This window comes from Carcharhinus amblyrhynchos, unplaced genomic scaffold (assembly GCF_965287045.1).
Source record: "Carcharhinus amblyrhynchos unplaced genomic scaffold, sCarAmb.v2.hapA scaffold_53, whole genome shotgun sequence".
Classification (NCBI taxonomy): domain Eukaryota; kingdom Metazoa; phylum Chordata; class Chondrichthyes; order Carcharhiniformes; family Carcharhinidae; genus Carcharhinus; species Carcharhinus amblyrhynchos.
The window spans coordinates 422,780-439,952 of NW_027649794.1; the positions used below are offsets into that span (position 1 = coordinate 422,780).

Below are 17,173 nucleotides of genomic sequence, written 5' to 3' on the forward strand. Positions count from 1 at the left end.
TCTGTATCTAACCCCGTGCTGTACCTGTCCTGGGAGTGTTTGATGGGGACAGTGTAGAGGGAGCTTTACTCTGTATCTAACCCCGTGCTGTACCTGTCCTGGGAGTGTTTGATGGGGGACAGTGTAGAGGGAGCTTTACTCTGTATCTAACCCCGTGCTGTCCCTGTCCTGGGAGTGTTTGATGGGGACAGTGTAGAGGGAGTTTTATTCTGTATTTAACCCCGTGCTGTACCTGTCCTAGGAGTGTTTGATGGGGACAGTGTAGAGGGAGCTTTACTCTGTATCTAACCCTGTGCTGTACCTGTCCTGGGAGTGTTTGATGGGGACAGTGTAGAGGGAGCTTTACTCTGTATCTAACCCCATGCAGTACCTGTCCTGGGAGTGTTTGATGAGGACTGCAGAGAGGGGACTTTATTCTGTATCTAAACCTGTGCTATACTGTCCTTTGAGTGTTTGATGGGGACATAGTAAGAACATAAGAACTAGGAGCAGGAGTGGGCCATCTGGCCCCTCGAGCCTGCTCCGCCATTCAATAAGATCATGGCTGATCTTTTTGTGGACTCAACTCCACTAACCCGCTCACCAAAAGCCCTTAATTCCTTGATTGTTCAAAAATTTATCTATCCTTGCCTTAAAAACATTCACTGAGGTAGCCTTAACTGGGCAGGGAATTCCACAGATTCACAACCCTTTGAGTAAATACGTTCCTCCTCAATTCAGTCCTAAATCTGCTCCCCCTTATTTTGAGGCCATGCCCCCTAGTTCTAGTTTCACCCACCAGTGGAAACAACTTGCCTGCTTTTATCTTATCTATTCTCTTCATAATCTTATATGTTTCTGTAAGATCTCCCTTCATTTTTCTGAATTCCAATGAGTATAGCCTCAACCCACTCAGTCTCTCCTCATAAGCCAACCCTCTCAACTCCGGAATCAACCTCTAGCGAATCTCCTCTGCACTCCCTCCAGTGCCGGTATATACTTCTTAAGTAAGGAGACCAAAACTGTACACAGTACTCCAGGTTTGCTTGATGGTGGACAGTGTAGAGGGAGCTTTATTCTGTATCTAACCCCGTGCTGTACCTGTCCTGGGAGTGTTTGATGGTGGACAGTGTAGAGGGAGCTTTATTCTGTATCTAACCCCGTGCTGTACCTGTCCTGGGAGTGTTTGATGGGGACAGTATAGAAGGAGCTTTATTCTATATCTAACCCCGTGCTGTACCTGTCCTGGGAGTATTTGATGGGGACAGTGTAGAGGGAGCTTTACTCTGTATCTAACCCCGTGCTGTACCTGTCCTGGGAGTGTTTGATGGGGACAGTGTAGAGGGAGCTTTACTCTGTATCTAATCCCGTGCTGTACCTGTCCTGGGAGTGTTTGATGGGGGACAGTGTAGATGAAGCTTTACTCTGTATCTAAGCCCGTGCTGTACCTGTCCTGGGAGTGTTTGATGGGGACAGTGTAGATGGCACTTTACTCTGTATCTAACCCCGTGCTGTCCCTGTCCTGGGAGTGTTTGATGGGGACAGTATAGAGGGAGCTTTATTCTGTATCTAACCCCGTGCTGTACCTGTCCTGGGAGTGTTTGATGGGGGACAGTGTAGAGGGAGCTTTACTCTGTATCTAACTCCGTGCTGTACCTGTCCTGGGAGTGTTTGATGGGGACAGTGTAGAGGGAGCTTTACTCTGTATCTAACCCCGTGCTGTACCTATCCTGGGAGTGTTTGATGGGGGACAGTGTAGAGGGAGCTTTACTCTGTATCTAACCCCGTGCTGTACCTATCCTGGGAGTGTTTGATGGGGGACAGTGTAGAGGGAGCTTTACTCTTATCTAACCCCGTGCTGTACCTGTCCTGGGAGTCTTTGATGGGGACAGTGTAGACAGAGCTTCACTCTGTATCTAACCCCGTGCTGTACCTGTCCTGGGAGTCTTTGATGGGGACAGTGTAGAGGGAGCTTTACTCTTATCTAACCCCGTGCTGTACCTGTCCTGGGAGTGTTTGATGGGGGACAGTGTAGAGAGAGCTTTACTCTGTATCGAACCCCGTGCTGTACCTGTCCTGGGAGTGTTTGATGGGGGACAGTGTAGAGGAAGCTTTACTCTGTATCTAACTCCATGCTGTACCTGTCCTGGGAGTATTTGATGGGGACAGTGTAGAGGGAGCTTTACTCTGTATCTAACCCTGTGCTGTACCTGTCCTGGGTGTGTTTGATGGGGGACAGTGTAGAGGAAGCTTTACTCTGTATCTAACTCCGTGCTGTACCTGTCCTGGGAGTGTTTGATGGGGACAGTGTAGAGGGAGCTTTACTCTGTATCTAACCCTGTGCTGTACCTGTTCTGGGAGTGTTTGATGGGAACACTGTAGATGGAGCTTTACTCTGTATCTAACCCTGTGCTGTACCTGTCCTGGGAGTGTTTGATGGGGGACAGTGTAGAGGAAGCTTTACTCTTATCTAACCCCGTGTTGTACCTGTCCTGGGAGTGTTTGATGGGGACAGTGTAGAGGGAGCTTTACTCTGTATCTAAGTCCGTGCTGTACCTGTCCTGGGAGTGTTTGATGGGGGACAGTGTAGAGGGAGCTTTACTCTGTATCTAAGTCCGTGCTGTACCTGTCCTGGGAGTGTTTGATGGGGACAGTGTAGAGGGAGCTTTACTCTGTATCTAAGTCCGTGATGTACCTGTCCTGAGAGTGTTTGATGGGGACAGTGTAGAGGGAGCTTTACTCTGTATCTAACCCCGTGCTGTACCTGTCCTGGGAGTGTTTGATGGGGACAGTGTAGAGGGAGCTTTACCCTGTATCTAACCCCGTGCTGTACCTGTCCTGGGAGTGTTTGATGGGGACAGTGTAGAGGGAGCTTTACTCTGTATCTAGCCCCAGTGTTAATGACACTGCTGCTGTGTGAGGATGTGTTGTTACTGTTTGATGAGGGCCATTGTCAGGCTAATGGTTGAGGCAGGGTAGATGCAGGGAGGATGGTGGGGGAGTCCAGAACCAGGGGTCACAGTCTGAGGATTCGGGGTAAACCATTTAGGACGGAGATGAGGAGACATTTCTTCACCTGGGGAGTCTGTAGAATTCATTGCCACAGGAAGTAGTTGATGCCAAAACATTGAATACATTCAAGAGGCAGCTGGATAGGGCATTGGGATGAATGGGGTCAAAGGTTATGGGGAGAAAGCAGGATTGGGCTATTGAGTTGGATGATCAGCCAACATCGTAATGAATGATATAGCAGGCTCGAAGGGCCAAATGGCCTCCTCCTGCTCCTATCTTCTATGTTTAGCTGTTAAAACTGAGAAGTGCTGTTCTAAGTTGATGCCAGGTGCAAGCCTATCCATGTTCCATAATGGTCATCTCATTTTTTAAAGGATTATCCATATTATTTTCCAACCGACTTCCAAAATGCAGAGCCTTGCAAACCCATCATGATCGGACAATTTAACAGCATCTTCATCCCCATCATCCACTCTGTTGTCTTTGCGTTGGGGGCCTTTGGAAACGGCGTTCTGATCTTTATCATCGCCCGACACAGACACGGTCACACCCGACAGACACCTTCATCCTGCACTTGGCCATCGCAGACTTGCTCCTGGTCTTCACCCTCCCGTTCTGGATCGTGGAGGCTCTGAGCGGCTGGGTCTTTGGGAACGCCATGTGCAAACTCACCGGCGGAGTCTTTGCCCTCAACGTGTACAGCAGCATCCTGTTCCTCGTCTGCATCAGCTTCGACCGTTACCTGGCCATCGTCCACACCATCCACATGTACCGGAAGCGTAAGCCCATCCATATCCGCCTCACCTGCCTCCTGGTCTGGGTCTTCTGTCTCCTCCTGGCGCTGGTCGATCTCATCTTCCGCGATGTTTACGATCCCAGCTATTTGGATCTGAAAGCCTGCACTTACTCATTCGGGGTGGAGAGCGCGGAGGCCTGGAAGTTAGCCCTGCGGCTGGTCCACCACACCACGGCCTTCTTCATCCCCGTGGCGGCCATGTTGTATTGCTACAGCATGATCTTCAGGACCCTGTGGCGCACCGAGCTGTTCGAGCGGCAGAAGACCCTGAAGGTGGTGGTCGCCATCGTGGTGGTCTTCGTGGCCTGCTGGCTCCCCTACAATGTCGTGCTCTTTGTGGATACCCTCCTGTCGCTGGGCGCCATCCAGCCTTACTGCGCCCTGCTGAACACCCTGGACATCACCCGCACCATCACCCAGAGCCTCGGCTGGTCCACTGCTGCTTGAACCCCCTCCTGTACGCCTTCATCGGGGTCCGCTTCCGCGGGGAGATGCTGAGGGTCTTGGCAGATGTCAGGTCCCTGCAGGTATCCCAGATTATCAGCCGTCAGGTCAGCAGGGAGGGAGGAATGTCCTCAGATCTCTGAGGGGCCTCAGCCGGGCTGAGTGTCCACTCGCTCCGAGGGGATGTGGATTGCTGCCGGGTTGTGCCTGTGGGAGCCCAGCCTCATTCATCAGTTCATCGTCAACTACACAAATCTTCACCACCTCTCGTCCATTACCCTGGATCCCACCAAAACCAGCTCTCACTGACTCCCAATAACTACCCCTCCTCCCCCCGTCACTACCATTGTCCCTATCTCCATAATCTCCAACAACATCTACACCCCTCCCTATCTCTGTAACCTCCTCCAGCCCCTACAACCCTCCCTATCTGTGTAACCTCCTCCAGCCCCTACACTCCTCCCTATCTCTGTAACCTCCTCCAGCCCCTACAACCCCTCCCTATCTCTGTAACCTCCTCCAGCCCCTACAACCCCTCCCTATCTCTGTAACCTCCTCCAGCCCCTACAACCCTCCCTATCTCTGTAACCTCCTCCAGTCCCTACAACCCTCCCTATCTCTGTAACCTCCTCCAGTCCCTACAACCCTCCCTATCTCTGTAACCTCCTCCAGTCCCTACAACCCTCCCTATCTCTGTAACCTCCTCCAGTCCCTACAACCCTCCCTATCTCTGTAACCTCCTCCAGTCCCTACAACCCTCCCTATCTCTGTAACCTCCTCCAGTCCCTACAACCCTCCCTATCTCTGTAACCTCCTCCAGTCCCTACAACCCTCCCTATCTCTGTAACCTCCTCCAGTCCCTACAACCCTCCTTATCTCTGTAACCTCCTCCAGTCCCTACAACCCTCCCTATCTCTGTAAACTCCTCCAGCCCCTACACCCCTCCCTATCTCTGTAACCTCCTCCAGCCCCTACACCCCTCCCTATCCCTGTAACCTCCTCCAGCCCCTACACCCCTCCCTATCTCTGTAACCTCCTCCAGCCCCTACGCCCCTCCCTATCTCTGTAACCTCCTCCAGCCCCTACAACCCTCCCTATCCCTGTAACCTCCTCCAGCCCCGACACCCCTCCCTATCTCTGTAACCTCCTCCAGCCCCTACGCCCCTCCCTATCTCTGTAACCTCCTCCAGCCCCTACAACCCTCCCTATCCCTGTAACCTCCTCCAGCCCCTACACCCCTCCCTATCTCTGTAACCTCCTCCAGCCCCTACGCCCTCCCTATCTCTGTAACCTCCTCCAGCCCCTACGCCCCTCCCTATCTCTGTAACCTCCTCCAGCCCCTACAACCCTCCCTATCCCTGTAACCTCCTCCAGCCCCGACACCCCTCCCTATCTCTGTAACCTCCTCCAGCCCCTACACCCCCTCTGGGATCTCTGTGGTCCTCTCATTCTGGCTTCTTGAGCATCTGCAATACCATACCATTGGCAGCCATGACTTCAACTGCCTGGGGTGGGGGGCCCTAAGCTCTGGAATTCCCTCCTGAAACCTCTCCAGCTCCCTTTCTCGCTCCCTCTTTCTCGCTCCCTCTTTCTCGCTCTCTCTTTCTCACTCCCTCTTCTCCTTTAGACGTTTACTTCCACAGTTATCTGTCTCTAACATCTCCTGAGAGGAATCTGGAGGGTGAGATTGACTTTGATAAGTGGTCATGTGAAACTCCCAGGGATCTATTGCAATATTAAAGGCGCTATAAAAATTCACATGTTGCTGTTGTAATGTCCAAATGTCAGGGCTTTTCTCATTATTCTGCTTCTTGCAACGACAGTCAGTCTCTCATTAAGAGTTCCCGTTTGGAAAAGATTCATCCCGTGTTTAGGACTGAAAATTCCACAGGGTGTTACACCCGCGGTGGATACCCAGTTCTCTGATCGCAGTTGGTGGTGGGGATCGAGATGGCAGGCTGGGGGGGTGGAGGTGTCGGGTCGGGGGGGGGTGGAGGTGTCGGGTCGGGGGGGGGTGGAGGTGTCGGGTCGGGGGGGTGGAGGTGTCGGGTCGGGGGGTGGAGGTGTCGGGTCGGGGGGGGTGGAGGTGTCGGGTTGGGGGGGGTGGAGGTGTCGGGTCGGTGGGGGGTGGAGGTGTCGGGTCGGGGGGGTGGAGGTGTCGGGTCGGGGGGGGTGGAGGTGTCGGGTTGGGGGGGTGGAGGTGTCGGGTCGGGGGGGGGTGGAGGTGTCGGGTCGGGGGGGGTGGAGGTGTCGGGTCGGGGGGTGGAGGTGTCGGGTTGGGGGGGCGGAGGTGGTGGGTCGGGGGGGTGGAGGTGTCGGGTTGGGGGGGGTGGAGGTGTCGGGTTGGGGGGTGGAGGTGTCGGGTTGGGGGGGGGAGGTGTCGGGTCGGGGGGGTGGAGGTGTCGGGTCGGGGGGGTGGGAGGTGTCTGGTCGGGGGGGGGTGGAGGTGTCGGGTTGGGGGGGTGGAGATGGCGGGTTTTGGGGGGGGGGGGGATGGGGTGCCGGGGGGGGGGGGGGTGCGGGTGTGGTAATCCTCGCACTGAAAAGCTCATCAGAAATGGGAGCAGGAGGCCATTTGACCCCTCGAACCTGCTTCCCCATTGCCCAGCATCATGGCCGCTCTTCCTTCCTCAACTCCCTCCCTCTGTTCCTTTCACCTCACGGGGCCCTTACCTATCGATCTCAGTCCCGTCTGGCCTCAGCCACGGAGCGTCCACAGCTTTCCGGAGTCGGGAATTCCAAAGATCCCACACCCCCCACCCACCCCCTCTGAGTGAAGATTTTCTCCTCAACTCAGTCCAAAATGGCCGAACTGAGACTGGAGTTAATGATTGGCCGAACCAAAGGTCAGGGTCTCCGAGAACGACCAATCACCATCTGATACTGGAGCGTGTTGACCTGTCCTGACCCTCCTCACCTCCTTTACACAGATCCCTGGGACATGGTGGCCCAGTGGTCACCTCTGCTGCCTCACAGGGACCCGGGTTCAACTCCGGCTCGGGTCACTGTCTGTGCGGAGTTCCCTCCGTGAGCGCGCGGGTTCCTCCGGATGCTCCGGTTTCTTCCCACAGTCCAAAGACGTGCGGGCTAGGGTGACGGGTAAATACATGGGGGTTACGGGGTGTCTGTTCTCGGTGTAGATTTGATGGGCCGAGTGGTCTCTTTCTGAGTTGTCGGGATTCTTTGTGCTTAGAGGGTGTAATCAGAGCGTGACATGTTTACATGGAGACTGGGAATTTATAACAGAAAAGAGTATATTTGACACAATTGTTAATCTGACACGCTGACCATTGCTACAATGAGTCTCAGTGGGATAGTATCAGAAGGAAATTTTAATTCAAAACCCAGCAGATACAGAGGCATTTACAGACAGAGAGAACTCTCTTTACAAAGCTGTAACTTTCGCAGAGTATGATCCTCCTTGTTGCTGCCTCTCTCACCAAGTTAGCGACAGCGAATCAGATTACCGTTGGTCTCAACCAGCCACAGAATTCCCAGATCATAGGTCACGTGCCGGAACCTTCTACCCACAAAATGAATGCGAGCCCATTTTATCCCCTGGGTCTGCGGCGACTGATCCCAACTCTGCAGAATAAAGACAGCACAAGTCATTTAGAAACAGAAAAAATCCACTGCTTTCTTTGAATCACAGAACCTCCCCACCCCCACCCGGTGCAGGAAGAGACCATTCGGCCCACATTGAGTCTGCAGTGCCGTTCGGATAGAGCGTCTTAGCCAGTCCCATTCCTTCCCCTCCCCCTCCCCCACCTCCCCCTCCATCTTCTCCCACCCTCCTCCTCCCCGCTCCCTCCCCATCCCCCTCCCCCTCCTCCCATTCCCCCTCCTCCTGCCCTCCCACTCCCCACCTCCCCCTGCTCCCCCAACCCCCTCCTCCTGCCTCCCACTCCCCCACCGTCCCCCTCCTCCCTCCCCCTCCCCTTCCACCCCCCTGCTCCCCCCCTCCTCCCCCCCATCCCCCTCCTCCTCTTTGCCCCCTCCTCCCCTTCCCCTCACCCCTCCTCCCCCCTCCTGTTCCTCCCCCTCCCTCCCCTTCCCCCTCCTCCCCGCCCCTCATCCATTCCTCCCCCTCACCGTCTTCTTATCCCTTCCCATCTCCTCTTCCTTCCCTTCCTTCCTCTCCCTTCCCTCTCTGCCCTCCCCACTCCTCCCCTCTCCCTCTCCTCCCCTCCCCCTCCTCACCCTCCCCTTCCCGTCCCCCTCACCTCCCTCTCCTCCTCTCCTGCCCTTCTCCCTCACTGCCTTCTTCCCCTCCCCATTTCCTCTGCTTTCTCTTCCTTCTTGTCCCTTCCTCCCCTCCCCCCTCCTTCCCACTTCCACCTTCCCCTCCCCCTTCTCCCCCTCCACCTCCTTTGCCCCCTCCCCCTCCCTCTTCCACTCCCTCTGCCCCCTTTCCCTCCCTCTCCCTCTCCCCTACCCTCCCCTCCTCCTCCCCCTGCCTGTCCCCCTTTCCCCTCCCCAGCTCCCTCCCCCTCCCACTCCCCCTCCCCCTCCTCCTTCATCCTTCCCTCCTCCTCTCCCTGCCCTCCATTTGAGACACTTAAGGGGTAATCTGGCATATGTGTGTATGCATGCATGTGAGTGCAAGAATGTGTGTGCATGTGTGTGTGTGTATCTGTGTATATGTGTGAGAGTTTGTGTGTGTGTGTGTGAGTGAGAGTTTATGTATCTGTATGTGTGTGAGTTTGTGTGAGAATTTATATGTATGAGTGTGTTTGTGTGCGTGTGTGTCTGGGTGTGTGTGTCTGAGTGTGTGTGTGTCTGAGTGTGTGTGTGAGAGAGTGTGTGAGTGTGTGTGTGAGAGAGTGTGTGTCTGAGTGTGTGTGCGAGAGAGTGTGTGAGTGTGTGTGTGTGAGAGTGAGTGTGTGTTTGTCTGTGTGTGTGTGAGAGTGTGTGAGTGTGTGAGTGAGAGTGTGTGTGTGTGTGAGAGTGTGTGTGTGTGAGTGTGTGAGAGTGTGTGTGTGAGAGTGAGTGTGTGTTTGTCTGTGTGTGTGTGAGAGTGTGTGAGTGTGTGAGTGAGAGTGTGTGTGTGTGTGAGAGTGTGTGTGTGTGTGAGTGTGTGTGTGTGAGTGTGTGAGAGTGTGTGTGTGTGAGAGTGTGTGTGAGTGAGAGTGTGTGTGTGAGAGTGTGAGTGAGCGTGAGTGAGAGTGTGTGTGTGAGAGTGAGTGTGTGTGATGCTAACAACGGCAGTGTTCACAGAATCAGCATTGAGATGCTGTGTGGAGGCTCGGTGGGACATTGGAGGGGGACAGTCCACTGGAGGTAGCCGGACAGCTCATTCTAGTGGCTCAGAAGGCAAGTGAGGAGACTTCCCTTCATTCCCCGAGACGGGAAGTGGGACGGCTCAGAGGTTCTTTCTACTGGAGGCTGGATTTATTTCCAACACTAGTTGGGCTGTGTTTGAAGCACTGGGCGCAGTCTAGTCAAAAGAGAGATGTGTTTGCACTCAGGAGGGTACAGAGGTGAGTGATGAGGACAGGACTGAAATATTATCGTTATGAGGGAGAATATTGATAGGCTGGTTGTGGCACAGTGCGTTAGCCAGAAACTCTGGGTTCGAGTCCCATTCCAGGACTTCATGACTGAGGAAGGTGTGTTCATAATGCCACCAAACAGGTTGTTTGTCAGTCTGCAAATCCTTCCAGGCACGCTTGGTGGTAAGAGCGAGAGAGAGACTCCCGGTCAGCCACACTTGATGTGGAATGGTGTCCCTCATGATATGAGCCCCCTGGCCACACTAGCGACCCGTTCCAGGGATTGCCAGCTATGGAAAAGTCAGGAATCTATCTTAGTGCATTACTAGACACGAGATTGCCCCTCGAGGGCATTGTGATAGGATAGGCTGAGGGGGTGTTATTATGAAATTATGAGGGGGTTGAGTTAGAGTGTCCACATGACCCTTTTCTCCCACCAGTGGGTTGTGGGCTCCATAACCTGGGGATGGTGGGGGGGGGGGGATCATAGATTTCGGGTTAGGAATCCTGCAGAGTGATTCTTTCACCCAGAGGGCGGTGGTGACTTACTCCCCGAGGGGGTGGTGGAGACAGAAATCCTCAAAAACCCACTCGGAAATGTGGAACCAGCCAGCTATGGACTGAGAGCTGGGGGATGGGGTTAGACTGGATGGCAACTCATTAGTCTGTCTGGACAGAATGGGCTGGATGGCCTTCTTCTGTCCGGTAAAGGTTCTCTCATTTCTCTAATGCTATGAATTGGGGAATGACGTTCTTTTTACATGTTTATTTTGGAATGGTGTGACTGGCATCAGTGTGACCCGAGTGCCGTACCTGCGAAAGACCTGCCCGGCGCGATCTATTGCAAAGACAGTCCCATCTGTTCCAACCTCCACCATCTGGAATCGACCAGGCACCCTCACCCAACGCGTTCCAATGCAGTGCACCGATTTGACATGCCAAGCGACAGTAGATGTTGCCCACTACATTGACCCCCCAGCAAGACTGGGGTCCGCACGAGTAGTACTTCATTCTACCCCGGATGTTCCTGTAGGCTGGGGTGAAATAGCTGGCTGCTCCCACTGCGTCTCGTTTGTTGGAACAAAAGACCTGGTTGGCTCTGTTAACTCCAGCGATGATCTGATCGCCGCCAGCATCAATCTGCTTCAGCAATCCTGTTGGCAGAGGGGATCATTTGGACAAGAAGATTATATTCTATTGACATTGCAATGCCACATCAGTGAGTTGAGAGTGGGGGTGGAATTCACAGAAAACAGTCTATTTTTATAGAGAGCAGAATCTATTTGATGATTAAAGAGGCAATTTAAGTAATGCAATTCAGGAAAATGTCTATAGAATCTATTTAAACAGCAGAGTGCAGCAAACAGTCTACAGAGTCTATTTATACAGCAGAGCACAGCAAACAGTCTACAGAGTCTACTTAAACAGCAGGGCGCAGCAAACAGTCTACAGAGTCTATTTATACAGCAGAGCACAGCAAACAGTCTACAGAGTCTATTTAAGCAGCAGGGTGCAGCAAACAGTCTACAGAGTCTATTTATACAGCAGGGTGCAGCAAACAGTCTACAGAATCTATTTAAACAGCAGATACAGCAAACAGTCTACAGAGTCTATTTAAACAGCAGACACAGCAAACAGTCTACAGAGTCTATTTAAACATCAGAGCACAGCAAAAATCCACAGAGTCTATCTAAACATCAGAGGACAGCAAACAGTCTACAGAGTCTATTTAAACATCAGAGCACAGTGAACAGTCTACAGAGTCTATTTAAACATCAGAGGACAGCGAACAGTCCACAGAGTCTATTTAAACATCAGAGCACAGTGAACAGTCTACAGAGTCTATTTAAACAGCAGAGCACAGCGAGCAGTCCACAGAGACTATTTAAACAGCAGGGCACAGCGAACAGTCCACAGAGTCTATTTAAACATCAGAGCACAGCGAACAGTCCACAGAGTCTATTTAAACATCAGAGCACAGTGAACAGTCTACAGAGTCTATTTAAACATCAGAGCACAGTGAACAGTCTACAGAGTCTATTTAAACAGCAGAGCACAGCGAACAGTCTACAGAGTCTACTTAAACATCAGAGCACAGCGAACAGTCCACAGAGTCTATTTAAACATCAGAACACAGCGAACAGTCTACAGAGTCTATTTAAACAGCAGAGCACAGCGAACAGTCCACAGAGTCTATTTAAACATCAGAGCACAGCGAACCGTCTACAGAGTCTATTTAAACATCAGAGCACAGTGAACAGTCTACAGAGTCTATTTAAACATCAGAGCACAGTGAACAGTCTACAGAGTCTATTTAAACAGCAGAGCACAGCGAACAGTCTACAGAGTCTATTTAAACAGCAGAGCACAGCAAACAGTCTACAGAGTCTATTTAAACAGCAGTGCACAGCAGTCTTCAGAGTCCCTGTGAACAGCACACAACATGCAGTCTACAGGATCTATTTAAAAAGAATCTCTATGAACTACGTCACTCAGAGTCCCATGACTGAAATGTCAGCAAAGCTTCCCAATCGAAGAAGGGGGTTTCTCGGGTAAAATGCAGTGAGTGGAGGATAGTTGTACAATATAGGTCATAGGTTGGAGTGCTGATGCTCTGGTATGGAGCTCACACTTATATGATGAAGATGATGACCAAACTTTGGAAAGTCCTTGTGTGGCTGTGAGGTGCAAGAAAGGAAGAAAGAGCTTGCATTTATGCGGCACCCGACACATTCCGAAGCATTTAATGGAGCGGAGCCGGAGAATTGCAGAGATCGCTCCCCGAGGGCAGGACGGAGGACGGTAGAATGTTCTCCCTGGCAGGAGTAACTGCGAGCAGGACAGGTAGAGATGTGCTTACCTGCTAGTAAAGCCCAGGACCCTTCGACAAATTTATAAACCTTATGGTCTCTGCCGACCCCCCAGATTCCAGCTGCGCCCACAGTGACATGGCCAAGGTTCCCCGGCACTCTGCTCCAAACTCTACCCAGCCTGCTGAACACGTTACCACGGAAATCCACCGCAAACACCTGGCCATTGCTGGCATCGATTTGTTTCATGCGTCCTCTGACCTGTTTGCAGATGAGAGCTGAGGAGAGAGAGAGAGAGAGAGAGGTTACCTTGTAAAACCCATCCTTCAACACTACAGAGAAGGGAGCTGTGCGGGTAATAGATGACACATCACCTTGTGGGGAGGGGGTATTACTCAAACACTAATAGGACTTCGGGGCAGGAGCCGACCCCTCAAGCCCCGTCATTCAATAAGATTCTTTTTATTCATTCGTGGGACGTGGGCATCGCTGGCTGGGCCAACATTTATTGCCCATCCCTAGTTGCCCTTGGAGGGCAGTTGAGAGTCATCCACATTGGCTGTGTCTCCGGAGCCACAGGTAGGCCAGACCGGGTAAGGACAGCAGATTTCCTTCCCTAAAGGATGTTAGTGAACCTCATGGGTTTTTCTGACAGCGGTTTCACGATTCTTAACTCCAGATATTTTTCAACTGAATTCAAATTCCACCGTCTGCTGTGGCGGGATTCGAACCCAGGTCCCCGAAGCATTAGCTGAGTTTCTGGATGAATAGACTAGCGATAATACCATCACCTCCATTGATCACGGCTGATGTGGTTGTGGTTTCAACTGGACTTTGCCAATTCTGCGCCCTGCCCCCTTCTCTCCCCCCACCGTCCTGTAACCCTTGTCTATAAAAAATCCATCTAACTCTGCCCTGGATAGATTCAATGATTCCAATTCCTCTCCTCCAGGCTCTATCCGGAGGAGGGAGTTCCACAGGCTGCTCACCCTCTGAGGGAAAAGAATGTCTCTGCATCCCCAGCTGAAATGGTAGCCTCATATTCTGAAACTGTGTCCCCTGGTTCTCGTCGCTCCCACTAGTGGAGTCATCTTCCTGGTGTCAACCCTGTCAAAGCCTCACATTTAGCATCACAATAGGTTTACATTAACACTGCAATGAAGTTACTGTGAAAACCCCCTAGCCACCGCACTCCGGCACCTGTTTGGGTGCACTGAGGGAGAATTTAGCATGGTCTTTGGACTTAACTAGCATGTCTTTTGGACTGTGGGAGGAAACCGGAGCACCCAGAGGAAACCCACGCAGACATGGGGAGAATGTGCTAACTCCACACAGATAGTGACCCAAGCCAGGAATCGAACCCGGGCCCCTGGCGCTGTGAGGCAGCATTGCGAACCACTGTGCCACCGTGCCACCCATTTCTTGTCTGAGATTGGGAGGTTTTTTTTTACTCAGAGGGGGTTAAGGGAAATGGGGAGAAGGCAGGTACATGGAGTTAGGTTGCTGATCCACTATGATCGCATCCAATGGTGGAACAGGCTCGAGGGGAGGGATGGCCTCTCCCCTCGTACGTGAGCCGGAGGGAAGACGAGGAAATTCCTTGGGATATGGTGTTGCCAACACTCCAGGCTGCAAATTCTCCAGGACTTGGAGATTGTCCTCCAGACCATGTATAGACAAAAACACACGAGAGAAAAACAACCCATGAGTTTTACAATCTGGGCCGGATTTTCCGGGCAGTGGGAAGTCTGAGACATGCTGACCCTCGATTTAAATAGTGACCTTTTACCTGTTACTGTTTGAGAATGAGGGGCTCTTCCCCCTGTCTGGAGAACACAGCTAGCAATGACAGGAGCATCAAGGGGGAGTAATGGGCGACAAACACCAGTCCCTTTTCCCCTTTGGGGTTAGGAGCACAAGACATGAGTTCCGTAAACCTTGCTGTGTTGATATGAAAGCTTTCACTCAAAGCTTTCACCACTCTGTGACTCCACGTTCAAGGAGCTATGAACATGTATCCCTAGATCTGTCACTCTCCCCAAGGCCCTACCATTAACCGAGTAAACCCTGCCCTGGTTAAATCGACCAAAATGCATCACCTTGCACTCATCTAAATTAAACTTCATCTGCCATTTGTCAGCCCACTGGCCCAATTGATCAAGATCCCATTGCAATCCCAGATAACTTTCTTCGCTGTACATTATGACACCAATTTTGGTGTCTCCTGCAAACTTAACTAACCATGCCTCCTATATTCTCATCCAGTGCAGACTCAATGGGCTGAATGGCCTCCTTGTGCACTATAGAGATTCTATGATTCTAGGAAAAAATCCCTTTAAATGGCGAAGGATTGGGAAAAGGGGGCAGACAGAGTTGAGACGTTGGCTGTACTCTCTCACCACACAGGCTGTCAGACCTGCTGAGATTTTCCAGCATTTCCTGGTTTTTGTTACAGATTCCAGCAGAATTTTGCATTCACCCCAGATAACTGTTTAACAACTGGAAGATATTTCAGAGGCAAGTGAGGAGAAGATATAAAGCTTTCAGGAGAGAGTGAGTGAGAGAGAGACCGAGAAAGAAGAGAGAGAGAGGGTTGAGAGAGAAACTGAGTGAGAGAAAGACAATGATAGAGAGTGAGAGAGCGAGTGAGTGGATGGCTGGAATTCTCCAGCTGCTGCCAGCGAGGATAGAGAATTTAGTGATCAGCGGAGAATCCCACTGGGGTGAATGGCCAGAAAAAAGCCCCAACGAGTGAAAGAGAGTGTGAAAGAGTGAGCGAATAAGACAGAGGATGTGTGTGAGAGAGAGAGGGTGAGAGAGAGTGAATGAGATAGAGAGAGTGACATGGAGAGAGTGAATGAATGAGAGAGCATGAGAGAGCGAGAGAGAGAGGCTGAGAGAGAGAGAGAATGAATGAGATAGAGATGGGGAGGGAGAGAGGTCGAGATTCCCACTCCCAGTGCCAGAAAATCCCACCCAAGGTCAAATCCTGCCCGAGGTCAGCCAATCTTTCCCTGATCCTGTCCCGCCTGCTACAGTTCCCATCGCAGGCGGACGGGAAAATTGTGCGAGAGAGAGTTAGTGAGTGAAAGAGGATGAGAGGGACGAAATGAATGTGATAGAGAGGGGAAAGAGGGAGTGTGTCAGAGAGTGAGAGAGATTGAGTGAGTGAGAGAAAGGGAGAGTGAGAGCTGACAGTGAGTGAGAGACACAGAGTGAGTGAGTGGGAGAGAGAATGAGAGAGTGAGAGTGACAGTGAGTTAAAGTTTATTTATTGGTGTCATAAGTAGGCTCACATTAACACTGCAATGAAGTTACTGTGAAAATCCGTCACCTGTTTGGGTACAATGGGGGAGAATTTAGCATGGACAGTGCACCAAACCAGCATGTCTTTCGGACTGTGGGAGGAAACTCACACAGACACAGGGAGAACATAAGAACATAAGAAATAGGAGCAGGAGTAGGCCATCTAGCCCTTCAAGCCTGCCCTGCCATTCAATAAGATCATGGCTGATCTGTCGTGGCTCAGTTCCACTTTCCCGCCCTCTCCCCATAACCCTTAATCCCCTCTCTTATCAAAAACCCATCAACCCGCTTCTTAAATATATTTAGCGAGGCAGCCTCCACCACTTCAACGGGCAGAGAATTCCAGAGATTCACCACCCTTTGAGTGAAGAAGTTCCTCCTCAACTCCGTTCTAAACCGCCCCCCCTTTATCTTGAGGCTGTGCCTCCTAGTCCTACTGTCCTTTCTGAGTGGGAAGAGTCTCTCCACCTCTATCCTATCCATCCCATTCATCATCTTATACGTCTCAATGAGATCTCCCCTCATTCTTCTAAACTCTAACGAGTACAAGCCTAGTTTATTCAGCCTCTCCTCATAGCTCAACCCCCTAAGTACGGCGCCCAAAACTGCACAGAGGACGTGCAGAGTCCGCAGACAGTGACCCAAGCCGGGAATCGAACCCGGGTCCCTGGTGCTGTGAGACAGCAGTGCTAACCACTGTGCCCCCACGCCAACTGAGGACTGCCAAGGATTGAGAAACCATTAGAGAGAGAGAGCATGAGAGAGAGAGAGAGCAAACAAGAGGCACTAAATGAATGATCCTGAGTGATAAAGAATCTTGGTGATGAAAGCTTTGCAGACACTAATTCCAACAGGTACAGTAAAAATAAGCAGGTGTTCCAGGGGAGGTCTCACCCTAAGCACTGAGTTTATAATTCCACATTGCAGTCCTGCAACAAAAACACAACTCTGTGTTTAAAGTGGCAAACTCACCCCAGGAGCCCCCAGCAAAGAGCAGCAACACGAAGACACATACTCTCATTGTCTTGTGGTGTGTTACATTCACTAACAATTCAGCAGACGAACACTGTCCCAACACAAAGCTGCAGTTTTATTTATTGGGAAGTGTAGGTGTGTTGCAAATGCTGCTGCGATTTACATAACTTCCTCCAGCTGGGGGACTGTCACAGCTCCCAATAACTTGGTAAGTTTACAAAACTCCCCGCAGCGTTGTGACTTACCAAACATTCAGCAGCCCAGAGAGGCTTGCATTGAGGGGTTTGCATTGAGAAAGACATAATTCTTCAGAGGCCAAGGATGGATTTTTAATATTCCTGGTGGCCATCTCTCAGGAG

At 51.6% G+C, this 17,173-nt stretch overlaps 1 protein-coding gene and 1 pseudogene across 2 annotated transcripts; one reads left to right on the plus strand and one right to left on the minus strand.

Moving 5' to 3' along the window:
• The first annotated feature begins 3,422 nt into the window (after nucleotides 1-3,422).
• Nucleotides 3,423-4,666, plus strand: LOC145337587 (C-X-C chemokine receptor type 3-like). Its single transcript, XM_080182379.1, is given in 3 exon segments — nucleotides 3,423-3,534; nucleotides 3,537-4,217; nucleotides 4,220-4,666. Coding segments are annotated over 3 exon segments (948 nt in total). The 3' UTR covers nucleotides 4,375-4,666.
• A 3,009-nt stretch (nucleotides 4,667-7,675) lies between these two features.
• On the minus strand, nucleotides 7,676-16,860 carry LOC145337602 (fish-egg lectin-like; annotated as a pseudogene). The gene is made up of 4 exons (XR_013885373.1): nucleotides 16,812-16,860; nucleotides 12,584-12,811; nucleotides 10,524-10,877; nucleotides 7,676-7,804 (listed from the first exon to the last, which is right to left on the minus strand). The product of XR_013885373.1 is annotated as a fish-egg lectin-like (transcript).
• Nucleotides 16,861-17,173: the final 313 nt, after the last annotated feature.